The sequence below is a fragment of the Mustela lutreola genome, chromosome 2 (genome assembly GCF_030435805.1).
Source record: "Mustela lutreola isolate mMusLut2 chromosome 2, mMusLut2.pri, whole genome shotgun sequence".
NCBI classification, from domain to species: domain Eukaryota; kingdom Metazoa; phylum Chordata; class Mammalia; order Carnivora; family Mustelidae; genus Mustela; species Mustela lutreola.
The window spans coordinates 103,797,085-103,813,084 of NC_081291.1; the positions used below are offsets into that span (position 1 = coordinate 103,797,085).

The 16,000-nt window shown below is 49.5% G+C and overlaps 1 protein-coding gene across 6 annotated transcripts in view; it reads right to left on the minus strand.

Moving 5' to 3' along the window:
- MYLK (myosin light chain kinase) overlaps positions 1-16,000 on the minus strand; it is a 265,162-nt gene that overhangs the window by 37,693 nt on the left and 211,469 nt on the right. For all 6 annotated transcript variants that reach the window (XM_059162872.1, XM_059162871.1, XM_059162870.1 and 3 more), the window contains 4 exons: positions 12,705-12,755; positions 11,577-11,704; positions 9,536-9,689; positions 4,508-4,810 (listed from right to left, as the gene is read on the minus strand). In XM_059162872.1, the coding sequence (XP_059018855.1) occupies positions 4,508-4,810; positions 9,536-9,689; positions 11,577-11,704; positions 12,705-12,755 (636 nt within the window). The remainder of the gene's footprint in view (positions 1-4,507; positions 4,811-9,535; positions 9,690-11,576; positions 11,705-12,704; positions 12,756-16,000) is intronic.

A 16,000-nucleotide genomic window follows, 5' to 3' on the forward strand; every position in this document is an offset into this window, starting at 1 on the left:
AAAACCTTCTATTCAGAAAGAGCTAGGACATCCGCGAGCTAAGCACAAGAACTATTTGGAAGATGGTTCTGAGCTCTATCGGCAAGTAGGTAAGTCTCATGCCCCTGGAGTAGTGTTTGGGACAGAACCAGATGTGCCCTGGGGACTTTCACACGGCATGACTTAAGCAGCCCCCTGGACAGAGCTCTCCAGGGCCAAGGGCTGTTCCATGCCCAATGGGCACTAGAGGGCACCCCAGCCCCAGAGAGGCCTCTGCAGCCCCAGACCGGGCCAGCCGGTCTGCATCTCTAACTGCCCTCAGGCTTGCAAGGAAGCCCTAGCTCCTCAAGGAGCCTTCCTCCCTGTTGATTCACTAGCAATGATATATTCTAGAACAAATTAGGATGAGGGCAAGGATAGAGTGGATTGAAGAGTCAGAGCAGGGGTGTGGGGGGGTGGACAGGAAGGCCTGGCTGGGATGGGAGAGATGGATGTACTGGGCTAGTGGCTCTGTTTACCCAGGTTTGGGAAGACAGGGAGGGGAGCTAACTGGGTTAGGGATCCTAGTGTGAGGGGCGGCTGTCGCATAAGGAGGCCTCTAAAGCTGGGGTTGGGGGAAGGACACCGTGCTTTGTCCTGTGCCAGCCAAACAGTGCCTGAACAGAGGAGGGGTGCAGGATACATTGGGGGAATGAATGTAAGGTGGGGTTGGGGTGCTTAGCAGGGTTAGAACGGGGAGATCAGGATGAAGAGGAAAGCCCAAGCTGCTACGGCACAGACGGGAGGGGTCCTGGTGGCAGTGGGGAAGGGGACAGCCGATGTTAGCTGGGCTTAGTGGAGGGAGAGTGAGTTGGCACTGCTGTTTCGATGACCACCACAGACCACTGGCTCCATGGAGAGGAGCCACCAAAACCTCCCTCCTCTACCTCACACCCACCCATGCACACATGCAGTTCACACGCGTGTGCAAACACACCCCACTTCTCTGTGAGGCATTTCCCTTTTAAAGTAGACAGATGACCTACCCAGGTTATAACTAACAAGCATCTGACCGGTCCACAGGGGGCTTCACTTAGAACCCCCACCTCCCTCCAGCCCACCTTCCCAATCCCTCCATCCTCTGCCCCTCAGTCCTAATGCTCCACAACTCTTCTGCCACCCCTCCTCCCCAGTAATCCAGCTGGGCCTGGAGGTGGGAACAGCTTCCAGTCTGGAAGCTCTGGGTGGCCTGGACCCCTCCTTGGGCTTGCAGGCTATTTTTGCATTTCCTTTCATTTGCTCCCAGCCAGGAGGGGCCCTAGGAAGAGAGTCTGAGGACCACAGCAGGGGTTTGGCTCAGCTGCAGGGAGGATGGGGAGGGCAACCTGCCCAGAGCCCAGCAGTCCTAGCCCCTGGTCCCCACAGACTCTCCCTCTAGCCCTGGGCGCTGCTGTCCTGGCCTCCTGGGAGTCACGCCTTAAGGACTCATGGCCTTCATCTTTTGGGATTTATCAGGAACTCTACAGTTTCTCTGGGTTTCCTCCAGAGATGACCTGGAAGAGCTCCTTTCCAGCTAAGGAACATCTCACTGCCCTGTCATCTCTTTCCTTCTCACTTTTCCAGAGGTGGGGAGTACTCTTCTTGAACAAAGCAATATGCTAAAAACATAAAACTGAGTGCCTGATCTGGAGCCCCCACTGCCCCCAAGCTAACCTGCCTATGCCAGCTCATTTCGAAGGGGGGCGTCAAAGGGCAGCAGATAGCCGTTCTGTTACCCGGCTCCCCCAGCAGACATTTGCAAGCAGCTGTTGGGCAGGAGCCCAGGAGCCCAGGACAGCTGCAGGGAGGCCCAGTGGGCCTGTTCCAGGGGCTGGGATCCATGCCTCCACAGCCTCCACATTCCCAGATAAAGGCCCCCAAGACAGGGCTGTACCTGCAACGTTATAAATCTGGAGTATTTTCCACTGGCATCCTCCGATTTCTTTCTGGAGCCCTCATTTCATATGAAAGCAAGGTTTGAATATCTATTTTATATCCGATTTTCTCACCAAAGAAGGACATCAAACCGTAACGGCCGTCCCATACTCACGAGGCCTCTGGTCCCGTGGGGACTTCAGACAGGCCCTGTCCTTTACTCTCCCCTCTCCTCCCTGCCTCACAACCGGAAGCTCTCCCTCTCCCGGTGCTCCTTCCCTTGGTGTCCCTCCTCCCCACCCACAGCCTCTTCTCCACCTTGAATTCATGGCAGCCTTTTGCTTTTCTTCACACCAAACTTCCTGAAAAAATATTCCACACTCTTGGCCTTTCCTTCTCCCACTTGTTCCTTATCCTGGGGTAACAATTTTCCACCCTGTGGAAACACTCTGCTCTTCACTCTCAAAGATGGCTGCGTCTCGAAGGGCTAAATCCAGGAGTCCTCATCTCCTGTATTTAGCGCTGGTGGCTGTTCCCTGAGCCCTCTCAGTGACTCACAACATCTGTATTTCTTCAGCTCGGCTCCAACTTCTCCTGATGCTCTCCCTCTTGCCCTTCCTTCTGGTCTTGCAGGCTCCTTCGTCTCTGTATATCTGTGGTGACTTTCCTACCACCCTCTTGGTGACCTCACTGATGCTCGTGGCTTCAATTATTAGTTAAACAGTGAGACTCTCAAATCCTTAGTTCTGACCTAAGCCTTCTTCTGAGCTCTAGATTCAAGTCAGTAGTCTGAGGACACTTGGATTGCCTTCAGTCACCTCAGTCACACAGGACTGAGACCAGAACTTGTGTCTTCTCCGGGACTCCCCACTGCCTAACCTCCAGTCCCTGGGAGGCAGCCTGACTACTCCCAAAGGAGCACAGGCTTCAAGTCAGACAGCTCTCCAATTACATTACAGGCTCTGTGATCTTGGGCACGTAGGTTTGCCCTGTAAACCTCATTTCAGCTATCTGTAAAATGGGGGTAATAATGGCAGCTACTTCACTGAGATAGAAGCAGGAAATGATGCATGTAGAGGGCTGCCCACACTGTTAGCCTAATAGCAAGTACTTGATATATGTTAGCCACCAAGAACTGTAATAATAAATGGCTCTTAAATTTGTGTTCGGGGTGCCTAGATGGCTCAATCAGTTAAGCGCCTGCCTTCTGCTCAGGTCATGATCCTGGGGTCCTGGGATCCAGCCCCGCATTGGGCTTCCTGCTCAGCGAGAAGCCTGCTTCTCCCTCTTTCTCTATCCCTATCCCTGCTCATGCTCTCTCCCTCTTGCTCTCTTTCTCTCAAATAAATAAATTTTTAAAATCTTAAAAAAAAAAAAGCAGTGGATTTTTAAACAAACAACAACAACAACAACAAAATAGAAAATTTGTGTTCAGTTACTTAAGCCAGGAGCTGGGAGTCATCTTGTACTCTTCTAATTTTTCCTCCAAGTCTACCCAAAAAGTCACTGAGAATGGTTGGTTCTATCGGCTAAGGCCTTCATTCATGGTCGGACCATTCGCCACCTGAACTACACCACAGAAGTCCCACTGGTATTTTGCCAACTCCAGTGTCATTCCTTCCCTCCCTGGGTGCTTCCCCAACTGCCGCAGGCATCTGAATCCATGGGGTAGATCATATTGAAATGAGGATTCAGAAGGGACCAGGGGTGTGGAGGGGCCAAGAGTTTGCATTTCCAGTAAGTGCTGAGATCCCAAGACTGCTGGTCCAGACCGCAGTTTGGGTAGCAAAGCTCTACTCTTCCTCTAATTCTCTTTCTTAAAAAAAAAAAAAACTCATGTGATCATATCAGTCCCCTGCCTGGAAATCTTGGATGAACTTCACAATGTAACTTAAACTGCCCTTCGGGTTGCTTCCTCCTGTTCTGACTCACACAGCATATACCCCGGCACAAGCTTCTCAGAATGCCGTGTTTTTCCAACACTTTGCACCTTTGCTCATGCTGTTTCCTCCATGGGGAATGCCTCTCCTTATCTTCCCTGCCTCTTGGAAGTCCGTTCCTTTCCCCAAGACTCCACATAAGTGTTACCTCCTCTAGGAAGCCTTCCTCCACCTTCATGGCAAACTTACTCATGCTTTCTGCTGTGACTCCTCCTCTTTTTTGTTTACACCACTATAATTGCATGTATCCCATCTCATCACAGTGACTGTCTACACAGCTGTCCTCCTCCTTAAGATTTAAGCCCGTCTAATCTGTCTTTGTGTTCCAAGAACTCAACACCGAGTAGACAGTGCAATTGGACCGCAAGAGAAGGAGTGAGGTGGGTGCAGGGGAAAGTTAAAACGGGCCCCCACGAACTCCTGCCTTCCAGGACTGCGCTTCTGATTAACACACCATTGCCCCCTGGTGGCAGGGTACCAAAATTGCTGGTCCAATGTCTGGAAGAGTCACACAGGTACCTCTTTTAACGCACGGATCAGCATCACCACCCTGGAAACCAAGATCCCCAAAGACTCTGCCAGCCATCACTGACATCTCCTCGGTTCTCGGTACCCCTCTCAGTACAGGTTTCTACATACACAAGGAAAGCCATGCACACATATTTCAAGCCAGCGATAAAATAAAGGCAGCCTACCCTCTGGTTTCTCTCCCACTGCTGTGAGTTCAGACTCCTGGCTCGGCTCACTGGTTCCATACACATTGATGGCACGCACACGGAATTTATACTCTCGGTCAGGCAGGAGGTCCTGGACGTTAAAAGAGGTGCTGCGGCATGTGGCTAGCTCCTTCCACGTTTTGTCCACGGAGTCCCAGATCTCGACGCTGTAGGACTGCACGGCACTGCCCCCGTCGTATGAAGAGCCATACCAGGACAGGGTCAACGAGGAGCTCCGGATGTCAGAGGCGCAAGGCGTGCCAGCTGGGGGGTCTGGCTTGTCTGGGGAAAGAGAAGCACATCACCCACATCTTCAGAATTGTAGGGAAAGAACGTTTCTGGATTAGCGTTGTCTTGGAGGAAAAGCCCAGAGAACCCAAGCTGACAGCCCTGGTCCTGGCTCTCCTCTCCTCACCTACATGGTTACACCTGTCTACAAACACACAAAGCCCCACAAATACCTATTTGCTTGAAAAACCCCCTCTTTTTCTGGCTAGTTTTCCAGCCTACAAGTCACAATTTCCTGTACTTTGCCTCAGTCCTAAACATATTTCTCTGAGTAAACAGATCTAGGAAGCTGCCCAGAAGGCGTGGACTGCTTCCCATCACAAATATGTTTTGAGAGAGAATTTAATGTGTGTGTGTGTGTGTGTGTCTGTCAGGCCCTAGGCCAGTGGCCTGTGACATAATGAGGGTCAGTCTCCACTTTCTCCGGGACTTGGGAAACGCCTGTCCCACGGAGAGGTGGAATAGCACAGCGAGCTCTGAGGTCGGACAGATCTGGGTCTGAACACGGCTCTGTCTCCACTCACTACTTGTTAACCTCTCTGTGCCTCAGTTTCCTGGTCTGTAAGCAATGTGGAAAATAACATTGATTGGATCACAAGGCAGCTGTGAGAAGTTCCTGGACAAGGGGCTGGCGTGTACCGTCATCACTCTCATTTTGGGGGGAGTTTATTTCTCGCTTTGTAATATGTAAAATATTACTTCTACCCCACCTCTTTTATCCTCCTAGGACCAAGATAAAACGAGAAGGACTTTCAAAAGCAAAGCACAGTAGTGAATCACAACCGTCCCTGACTAGGCCTGGAAACAGGAGCAGGCTGCCTTCCCACTCAGACCAGTGACACCACCCACTTCCAGGCAGATCATGCCAGCCTAGACTTTGGTCAGGTCTCGGAGTTTTATGGATTCTGTCTGCCACTCCTCTGAACAAAATTCTCCTGTTTTTCAGATTTTGTTTTCATAGGTGGCTGATTTAGCTATAGATACCAGTATTCAGTAACCTCTATCTGCCCCCCAACCTACCCCCGCCAAGGCAGTCTGAGGTGTAGGGTTTCCCAAACCAGCAATTAAAACCATGCTTTTCATGCTATGTCATTCTTATAAGCTATGTGACCTCGAGCAAATTCCTTGACTTCCAAGGTTCCAGACTTCTAGTTCCTCTTTTTTATTTGGACAATGGTGCTAATGTGTATCTACCTGGTAGGGGTTTTGTAAACATCCAGGTAAAGACCTTGACTCCTACTCACCCTCCCTTCAGCAAGGGTGGAAAGCGGAAGAGAATTCTTATAAATGGCTTTGCGCAGACAGGGGAGAAAACAAACATTCCATCTCGTGTGTGTGTGTGTGTGTGTGTGTGTGTGTGTGTGTGTGACACACACGTACATACACATATCTGTATTCATCCTCCCTGGTTCCCCAGGCCCCACGGCTTTTCTGTTCTTCCTATGGCTACCGCCCATCCCCGCACAGCCCCCTTGTGTGGAGGGTTTCGGGGATCGTGGTAGAACTACCTCCCACCATTGGCAGTCACTCTGGAGGCCTCCTGGGATGGAACCACTTTCGCTGTTGTTTAAAGTGTTCTCTTAGAAAAACTATTTGTTCTGAAAGATGTATTGGTCTTTTTAGAAATATCTCTGGTGTTGGCTAAGATGTTTATTGCTCTAAACTCTTGTAGAGGCAAGTGCTTCAAGTCCTCTCAAGACCCAGCTAAGGGAGTTAAAAAAGCCCAAAGAGGGATGAAAGACAGACTCACTGCTTCCCCCAAAGAAAACTGCCTGGGAAGTGTCTTGTTGGACACGTTTAGAGTCGTGTAGGTTTATAAGACAAAGGCACATACACTCCACTGACTGATTTTTCTCCCCTCTGTGTTGGTGAAGCCAATGTTGAGAAATGGGTATTGCAAAAGAGGTACTACTTGTACCCTACCCTGTTCCAGATGTCTCTTGGCTGAAAGGGTCAGAAAGACAGACATATGATATGTGTTGCCCCCTGTCATACAAGAGAAGATGAAAAATTTAGGAAGGGGGACTTTCATTCCTAGTGACCACCCTATCACCAGGGTCACCTACCTGGACGATCCTGGCCCTTGAAAGCTAAGGCATTTTGCTTGCTAAGAATAACCAGCTAGCGAGTGGCAGAGTGAAAAGGAGACTCCAGGACATTTCCAGAGCCTTCTTTTTTACAAGCTATCGGGCAGAATAAGATCAAGAAGCATCTTGCTTAAACCCACGCCAAGCATCACAAGGGGAAATCTCCTGCCCTTAAAATTCATGTGAGTTCCAAGCTCAGAGTAGTTGAGGATTACTGGGTATTTGGAGATTCTCTGGACTTGGTTTTTCTCTTTTAAAGATATGCAAAGTGACCTGTTTTTCCCCTAGCTGGACAAGTTACTGGAAGGAATGCATCTGGGCCAGCAGCTCTCTGGGGCCCCTCCCTCCCTTGCCCCGTGGCAGAGCTGGAAGGGCCATTGTGGCAGAGGCTCTCAGAACGTCACCAACTCCTGTGCTGCCTTTCAAAATAGTTAAACATCACTCATTCAAAGGAACCCAGGGAAAGGCTACTTTTTATTACCATTAAAAAAAAACAGGAGTCATACATAGCCTCGATGAAAAGAAAATGGTATTTTTAAAGGACAGACAAGAAGAGAAGTTTGCTGCTAACCAGTCGAAGTTAAGTCGGCCTCAGTCAGCTGGCCTGCAGACGGCCTTCCAGAGTGCTCGAAAAGGGTCTGGAGTTGCCCAAACAATTCCTGTTTCATCGTCCCATTTCTGACATCTACTTAATAAGCCTTGATCAGATAATGCCCAGATGCCCCCAGAGTCACACAGGGAAATCTGGCCCTAAGCCAGGTTTACTGTGGACTAAGGCTAAATCCACAGGCTCTGAATGAATGCAGCTTTGCTGGGTCCATCAATGCAAGTTCTCCGTTTATTGAGCCGTTCTATTCTTAGCTCTCTGAGGGGGAGGCAGACAGAAAGCCCGTTCCCCTCCATTCCATTCCCCTCCCAGCACGGCATTTAACATGCTGCTCCCGCCAGCTGGCGGGCAGCCACGCCAAGGCCCTGTCAGCACTGGCCGCGGAGAATGAGAAACGAAACCATAAAAGGCCAGAAGCACAGCCCCGTGGTGGGCCTGGGGGAGGGGCGCGTGTGGCACCGCAGAGCCAGTCAGAGTGGGGCAGGGGCGCTGGTCATGGGAGAGCAGTTCAAAGGAGGTGATCCCCTAGGTTCCCCAAGCTGGGCAGAGAAGAGAACACCAAGGAACACAGGAAACCAGTGCTTGCTGATGCAGGGAGAGGGGAGCCAAGTCAATACTTCAGGTACACATCTCAATGTGTAGGAGATCTGGGTCACTAGGGCCAATTTCCCAAGCCCCCAAATAGTCTTGCCTCCTGGGGGACAATCATCGAAATGAACATCCGGAGTCACCAAAGAGAGAAAGAGTGAGAAAAATGTGTCTCCTGTCTTTATAGATGAGAAACCTATTTCCTGACCCCTTAGCACACTGGCCTTCCCAGAGTTAAAACTCCTGATCTACAGCAGCAGAAATAGGGGATCAGATCAGCCACCGCGAGGCCAAAGGCCTTTACGCACACAGCCTCTGATGGCCACAGGTGCGCAGGCACACGGCCTGCTGTCCACCTGCCCAGTTCTTCATCTGCTGTTCCTTGGCTGTCCCAAGTGCCCGCCATGTCAGGGCTCAAGGGCCTGAGCACAACCCACAGTGTGGGACCAGTTAGCAAGGTATTTGGACATTTCAGGAGACAGTCCCCCAGGGCATGAAAGACAGTGACTGGGTAAGAGAGGATAAGTGAACTTAAAAATCAGTCTAGAGAGAGACTCCACTCCATACGGCAGGAGGTGAAAAAGAAGTGGAGGTAGGACTGGGAGGTCACCATGATCTCGGAAGGGTGATCTCGGAAGGGTGGTCCCAGCAGACTCACGGGGGTAGGAGGGAGGCCTCAGGGGGGCGAAGAAGCAGGATCAAAGTGGAGACTGGCCCTGGTGAGGGGCGTGGCTGTGCAGGCGGCAGAGACGTGGCAGGGTGGCCACAGCGGGACAGGATCCTGCAGGTGTACACGCGCCTGCATGTTTGGCTGGGATGAGAGAGCCCTGGCAACATTTCCGGGAGAAGCAGAGGAGGTGAAGACGAAGGAAGGGGCACAGATATACAGACACCTGTAGGCGCGGGCCATGAGGTGGTGAAATGCCTGCCACCTCCAATTCCTCAGGGAAGCCAGAGAAGCAAGGAGGACACTCAGCTGGCTGACACCGGCGAGGGCAGCAATGAGTCTGTGGCTCGTGATCCTCTTCCTGCAGTGCCCTCAGAAGCAGGCACAGGAGGACGTGGAAGGCAGCACGGCCTGAAGTTGAGGACTGGCAAAGGGACTGAGTGGCCGGGGAGAGGGAAGGGGGTGGACCACAGCGACAGGGAGCAAGGTGCTGGGGTCTGGGGTAGTGTAGCTCAGATTTCCCAAAGACTAGACAGAAAGAAGCCAGGAGGGGGTTCACAGGAACAGGAAAATGCTGTGGGTGTGCGGTAAGGTCTGGGCTTCTCCAGAAGCACGAAGCCCAGCCAGAGAGAGGGGGCAGGGAGAGGGAGCACAGGAGCATGTGAGGCTGTGGGCAGGGCACCGAGGGAGTGGGCCCCAGGGACATGAAGCCCAGAGGCCCATCATCCTACTGTCCTCTGACCCCCAGGCCAACCCGTCCCCAGACTCACCCACGACAGTGAGGTTGACCTGGGCCTGCCTGCTGCCCAGCTTGTTCTCCACCAGCAGAGTGTAGCAGCCGCAGTGTTCCTGGCGTGCGGCCACGATGGTGAGTCTGCTGCCATTCTCGCTGTTCTCCACCTTGATGTGCTCGCTCTCCTGGATCTGGGAGCAGAGAGTGGGACAGGTGCTGGAGACTTGGGCCAGGAAGGGGAGGGCTCTGACCTCCACTCCCCACCCTTAGGGAAGGCTGTGGACAGGCTGTATGGGGCTCCATCTTGTCTAGACCCTGGGCTTCCCCTTTGGCCCCTCCTCTTCTGCGTCCAAAGTCAAGCCTCCCTGAGGGGTTCCAGCTCTGGGGTGAGTGGGAAGCGTGCAGAGCATGGCCCGACAGATGGATTGTGTCTGCCCTTGCTGCCCAACCCAGAGCCGGGGAGGGTCCCATAGCTTCAGGGGTTTGGGAGGGAGGGCAGGAGGAGCTGTCGGAGCAGTCACCTAACCCCAGTGTGTTCTGACTTCTCCTGTGCTAATACTGGGGCCACCGGCCACATGTGGCTACGTAAGTTTTAATTAAGTAGATATAGCCCGAAGGTCCATCAACTAATGAATGGATAAACAAACTGTGGCCTATCCAGACAATAGAATATTATTTGGCCAGAAAAAGGAATGAAGTACTGATTTATGCTACAACATGGATAGGCCCTGAAAACGTCATGCTAAGTAACAAGCCAGGCACGAAAGAATACATTTATATGAAATGCCCCCAGTAGGCAAATCCATAGAGACAGAAAGTAAGTTAGTGGTTGCCAGGGCTTGGGGAAAAGGGAGGAATGGCTACTAATGGGTCCAGGGTTTCTTTTTGAGATAATGGAAATGTTCCAGCATTAGATCATTGTTATGGTTGCACAACTGAAATGGTTGAAAAACCACTGAATGGTACACTTGAAAAGGTCAAATTTTATGGTGTCTGAATGTTATGGTGTATATAACAAAGCTGTTATAAGGATTTTAAATTAATTACAATTTCAAAGTCTGTTCCTCAGTTGCACTAGTCACATTTTAAATGCTCAGTAACTACATACAGTGGTGGCTACCATATTGGATAATGGATACAGAACATATCCATCACCAGAGAAATTCTTTGTCCCCGGTGGGGACCTGGCCAAATGTCTCTGCAAAAGGAGAGAGTCCATCTTCCTTAAGACACCACCAGAGAGAGCACAGAGCAAGCACCCTTTGGGACGATAAGGCAAGCTTCTCAGCTTCATCTTTTGAGACCAGTCCTCCATGCCTCCCTGGTACTAGCCTCCCATCTCTGATCCTCAGGGCACTTTGAATGGTTTGGAATAGAGCAACAGAGAACTCAGAAGAAATCTTCACATCCTCTGCAAAGTTCCTGATTCAGTGTCAGCCACCGCCTGGGACCTCTGTTGGTCACATGTAAGTAAGAGGCACACACTACCCACATGGGCCCAGGGGAACTGGAGGGCTCCCCATGTCCTTTTAAGCTGGTTGTTCAGAAATTCAGACCCTTCTTTCATAAGATCCTTAGGAGAAACGGTATATTTCTGGGCCAGTAAGCCAAGGTTCTAGTTAATGTACAATTTATTTATTCAAATAGTTGGATTCCCTTTTATCCCTTCAACATTAGTAAGCTGAAGTGGTTACCACAGATAGGGCTCAGTGGGCTAACCCAGAATCACAGAAGGTTCACAGGGTCTGAGAGGTCCTTTCAGTCAGTGGTTCAATTGTCCTGACTCTGAGTAGAGTTCTAGACTAAAATATCACAATCAGGTTGCGGGAGGGAAACATGCATGGTTTCCTTTTTTTCCTTCATACTGTTCTCTGTCCCCAAAGGGTCTGTAAAGCAGATTCAGAAGAAAAGGTTATTAAGAACTCAGATATGGTGGGTGGGGACAGGTGGGAGAGGGGCCCTCCCATTTCCAAGGCCCCGCTGATCAAAATGCTGCTGCCGACATGATGGCGTTTCTGGTCCCTTTCGGCGCAGGGGCTGGGCACGTCATTCTTTGGCCACTCCCCTCCCTCACTAACCTGCTTTCGGAACTTCATCCAAGTACAGGTGATGGGCTGGGTGCCTGCCACTTTCCCAAACAGCTCCACAGACTCTCCTGCGCGCACCTTCTGGTCCTCGGGAAACTGGATGATCTGAGGGGGCATGGCTGGGAGAGGACAAGGGACGAGGTGAGCGATGAGGAGGGAGCCTGAGAGAGACTGATCTCATTCAGTGCTGCTGTCCACACTGGTCTGTTCCTCTCTCGCCTTCTAGAGCCTTCAGAGTAACACTGAGAACAGTGGCCTCTGCTCCAGAATGTCCAACTGATGGGCCTGCTAGGTTTGTTCTTGTATTTATTCTTCAGAAATGGCCCATACAATCTACATGGCAGAATTTTCCAATAGTCAATTGCTCTGGAATTTGCATCTTACCCTAAAATTCTTAATATACCTGCTCGCTCCTTTAATTTTTTCAAAGGATTTTATGTATTTATTTGACAGAGAGTGAGAGAGAGAGCACAAGCAGGGGGAAATGGCAGAGGGCATAGGAGAAGCAGGCTCCCCACTGGACAAGGAGCCAGACATGGGACTTGATCCCAGGACCCTGAGATCACCACCTGAGGTGAAGACAGATGCTTCACTGACTGAGCCACCCAGGAGCCCCCTGCTAGCTCTATTAATTAAGCAGCACCTTATCTTCAAGCCAGGTTACCCTGGCTGACAGGTTCAATACGGTCCACCTCCTCAAATGCCTTTCACTGGGAAACAGACAAGGCTCTACATGACAGAGGCATACAGACCAGAGCACTAAGATAGCACACAGCGGATCACCTCCTTAAATGGCAGCGTGGAGGGTAGAGTTAGGCAGAATTTCATAGCAGGGATGGGAAAGTCATAGTACTGTATGATACCATATGATGTCCCTATACTAGCATCCCTAGGGATGCTACAGCGGAAAGAGAAAAGACAAGTAGTGACAGAGGGTAGGGGACCAGGCTGTGCAGAGGCTCTTGGGGAAAATCTGGCCTGAATAATACAGGGTTCGAATCAGGGAGGGGCAGCAGTGGTCTCCTGGGACCTTATGCCTGTGCTCAGTCTAGCTGGGCAAAGGAAAAACACCTCATGGCAGATGACCCTTGCCCCCAAATGTTGCTTATGACCAATTACCTGCCTTCGGAGGCGTCTTGGGGGCAGGTTTCTTTTTCACAGTTGCATCACCTGAAACAAAGATGTTCACAAGTTATTTTCTGTAAATCCTGGCTTTTCATAAAGTTCTTGAATCCTAGGAGACTTGCCCACTGCCCCTGCCCCAGGCAGAGCCTTCATTTAAATATGTCTCCACTTAAATATGTTTTTTCAGGAGATCTTGCACTCCCGTAGAGACAACCTCATGACTGAATGAATATCAGGTCTCGGGGGGCCTCTGGAGGGGCCTTCAGAGTCACCATTGGGATAAGAACTCAAAAATGCTTGAGTCTCCGTCATCCATTTCAACAATGATGACTCCACACTTGCTAATTATTCTCTCACCCAAACTTCAGGAAACTCAGAAAGGAAATTATGTCAGATAAACCATCTAAAATTAGCCTTTGGTGTAGATCCAAGGGTCTCAGGCTTCCTTAGGGTCACAGACTGTGGACTAGTGGCTTTCATTTTTTAGTGTTGGCTGAATGGATCAATGAATGAATGAACAAGTGAATGAACCCACCAAATGGTTTCTTCCCTTCCTACTCCATTGCTTCCACTCTCTCCAAGTAACTCAAATAAGAAAAATGACCCAAACAGACCAATTTCACAGCACAAACCTACTCATTTGGCTAAATAACAGTATGATAAATGCCAAAAATAGCCTCAGCAATCTTCATGGCTTATCTTCATCTTTCTTGAAGGTCTTTAATCAAAACCTATTTATCCAAGTGTAATGAGAATCTATGCACACACAAGTATCTATACGTGAATGGTTATGTTGGTTGTATTTGTGATTGCCAAAAGCTAGAATTTACCCAATTATCCCACAACTGGAGAACGGGCGACCTGTGGTATAGCTATACAATGAAATACCAAAAAAAAGGAACAAATTACTGATATACAGAACTTAGATGAATCTCAACGATTCATCTATCTCTAAGAAAGGCCAGACTCAAAAGGCTATGAACAGTATAATTCAATTGATATGTCTCACCCTAGATAAGGCAAAGCTATAGGGGCAGAGAATAGATTAGCAGGGTGTGGGGAGAGGGGTCCACCGTTACAGGGCACAAAGGCATGTCTTAGGGTGGGGGAACCATACTTTGATTATGGCAATAATTATATGGCCATATGCAGTTGTCAAGATTCATAGAACTGTGCCTGAGAAAGGGTAAACGTTACTGTCTGTAAATTAGACCTTAGTACAAAAAAATGGGAAAGAGTTACTTAACCAATGAGATCTTCCCTAAGCACTCCATGTCCTACAGCACCCCCCTGCCCTCAGCACTTCTCCTCTCCCTCACCTCACTTTATTAGTCCCCCTCCCCATGGCACTTGGCACCATATAAAAAACTATATATTTACTTGTAGATTTACTACCTGCCCTTCCCCTATCTCTGAAGTAAAAGGCTTTCGGGGGCAGAGACTTTCTTTTTTTGCTCACTGCTGTATACTCAGTGTGCTTGGAACAGTGGAGGCACTTGGTAAGTATTTACTGAAGGAATGAGTGGTGGTGACATTAGCAATTAGTCACCCCCAAAGCCTCACCCCTGCATATTACGGAAAAGCAGTCCCGTGTCCTCGCCTGGACACTGCTGTGTGCCCACAGGCCAGTCAGCTGACTTTGTAGATTATTAGCTGTGCATGTGGGAAACAGAGTAGTGGGGCTACCCACCTGAGAGCCACACAAGGACTGGGTAAGGAGGCGATCTCTGAGATCACAGAGCTGACCACAAATAGATATATGCTGAAGTCCAGGGTGAGGCCTGCTTCCACCAAACGCACCCTGGCTTGTCACTGTTATCCACCCATCTGTCCATCTCACAGAAACTTACCAGGCAAATGCCTGTCAGCACAAACTCCTAACCTGGGAGCTGAGAGGAAAACCACACAAATGTGAGAAATCAGAGCTTGTCCTCAAGGGCTTAAATGTCAAGGTGTGTGGCCCAGAGGAAAGGCTGCTTTTTTTTTTCCTTTTGTCATAAAGGATATTGATGGGACAACTGGCAAAATTTGCATAAGGTCAATAAATTAGATGACAGTATTGTATCAGTGTTAATTTCATGTTTTGATCATCAAATTTGTTTTTATAAGAAACTCTCTTTGTTTTTAGGAAATATACCCTCAAATGTTTGGGTGTTGGGGGCACCCGGGTGGCTCAGTGGGTTAAAGCTCAGGTCATGGTCCCACGGTCCTGGGATCGAACCCTGCATCGAGCTCTCTGCTCAGTGAGGAGCCTACCTCCCCCTCTCTCTCTGCCTGCCTCCCTGCCCACTTGTGATCTCTATCAAATAAATAAATAAAATATTTTTAAAAAATTAAAAAAATATTTGGGTGTTGAGGTTATCATGTGTACAACTTACTTTCAATTTCTCATAAAAATCATATGTATGAATGTGTACGTATGTGCATACGTGTGTGGAGAGGTAGAAGGAAGGAGAAAGGGAAAAACACATGATAAAGCGAAGACGGTAAAATGCTGACATTTAAGGAATCAGAGCGAAGGGATACAAGCATTATTTGTACTGTTTTTGCAACTTTGAGTCTGAGGTTATTTCAAAATAAAAGTTGATAGAAAGTTTTTTTTTCAAAAGATTTTATTCAGGGGGCACCTAACTGGCTCAGACCATAGAGCATGAGAGTCTTGATCTCAGGGTGGCGAGTTCAAGCCCTACACTGGGTGTAGAACCTACTTAAAAAAAAAAACACACACACACACCAAAAATTTTATCTAGCCAACACAACGCAGTTGTTCAAATGAAGGACAAAGAGCGTGTATTGTGGGCTGTGTGCACACAGGACAGACCTGAAGGCTATGAAATATCTGAACTGGAGACAGGAGAAGGGCCCCATGGTTTAGGAGCAGAGAGTGGTTCAAGTTGAGGATCAGGGTGATGTCCAGTGGAAGCTGTCCAGAGTGCGGGGCTAGGGTTAGAGAACTCTGGTGTGAAGGCGGTGGGACAATTCAAATTAAAGAAAATAAAGAATTCAGTTCCTTGGTCACAGTAGTCTGGTTTTAAGTGCTCGACGATAGCCACACATGGCTTGTGGCCACCATGCTGCACAGACACGGAACGTTGCTGTCCTCACAGGGCTGATCTAGAATCCCAGGGTTGAGGGCTAGATATTTGTTGTGAGTGAACAGGGACATCCTCACAGAAATTGCAGTCTAGCTGGGCTGGAGGACCCCTTGGCAGTCTCCCTATCTCCTGGGGGACAAGGCTATCCAATTCAGAGGCTACTGCCATCCTTTGGGGAGGAAGTGATGAAGGTCC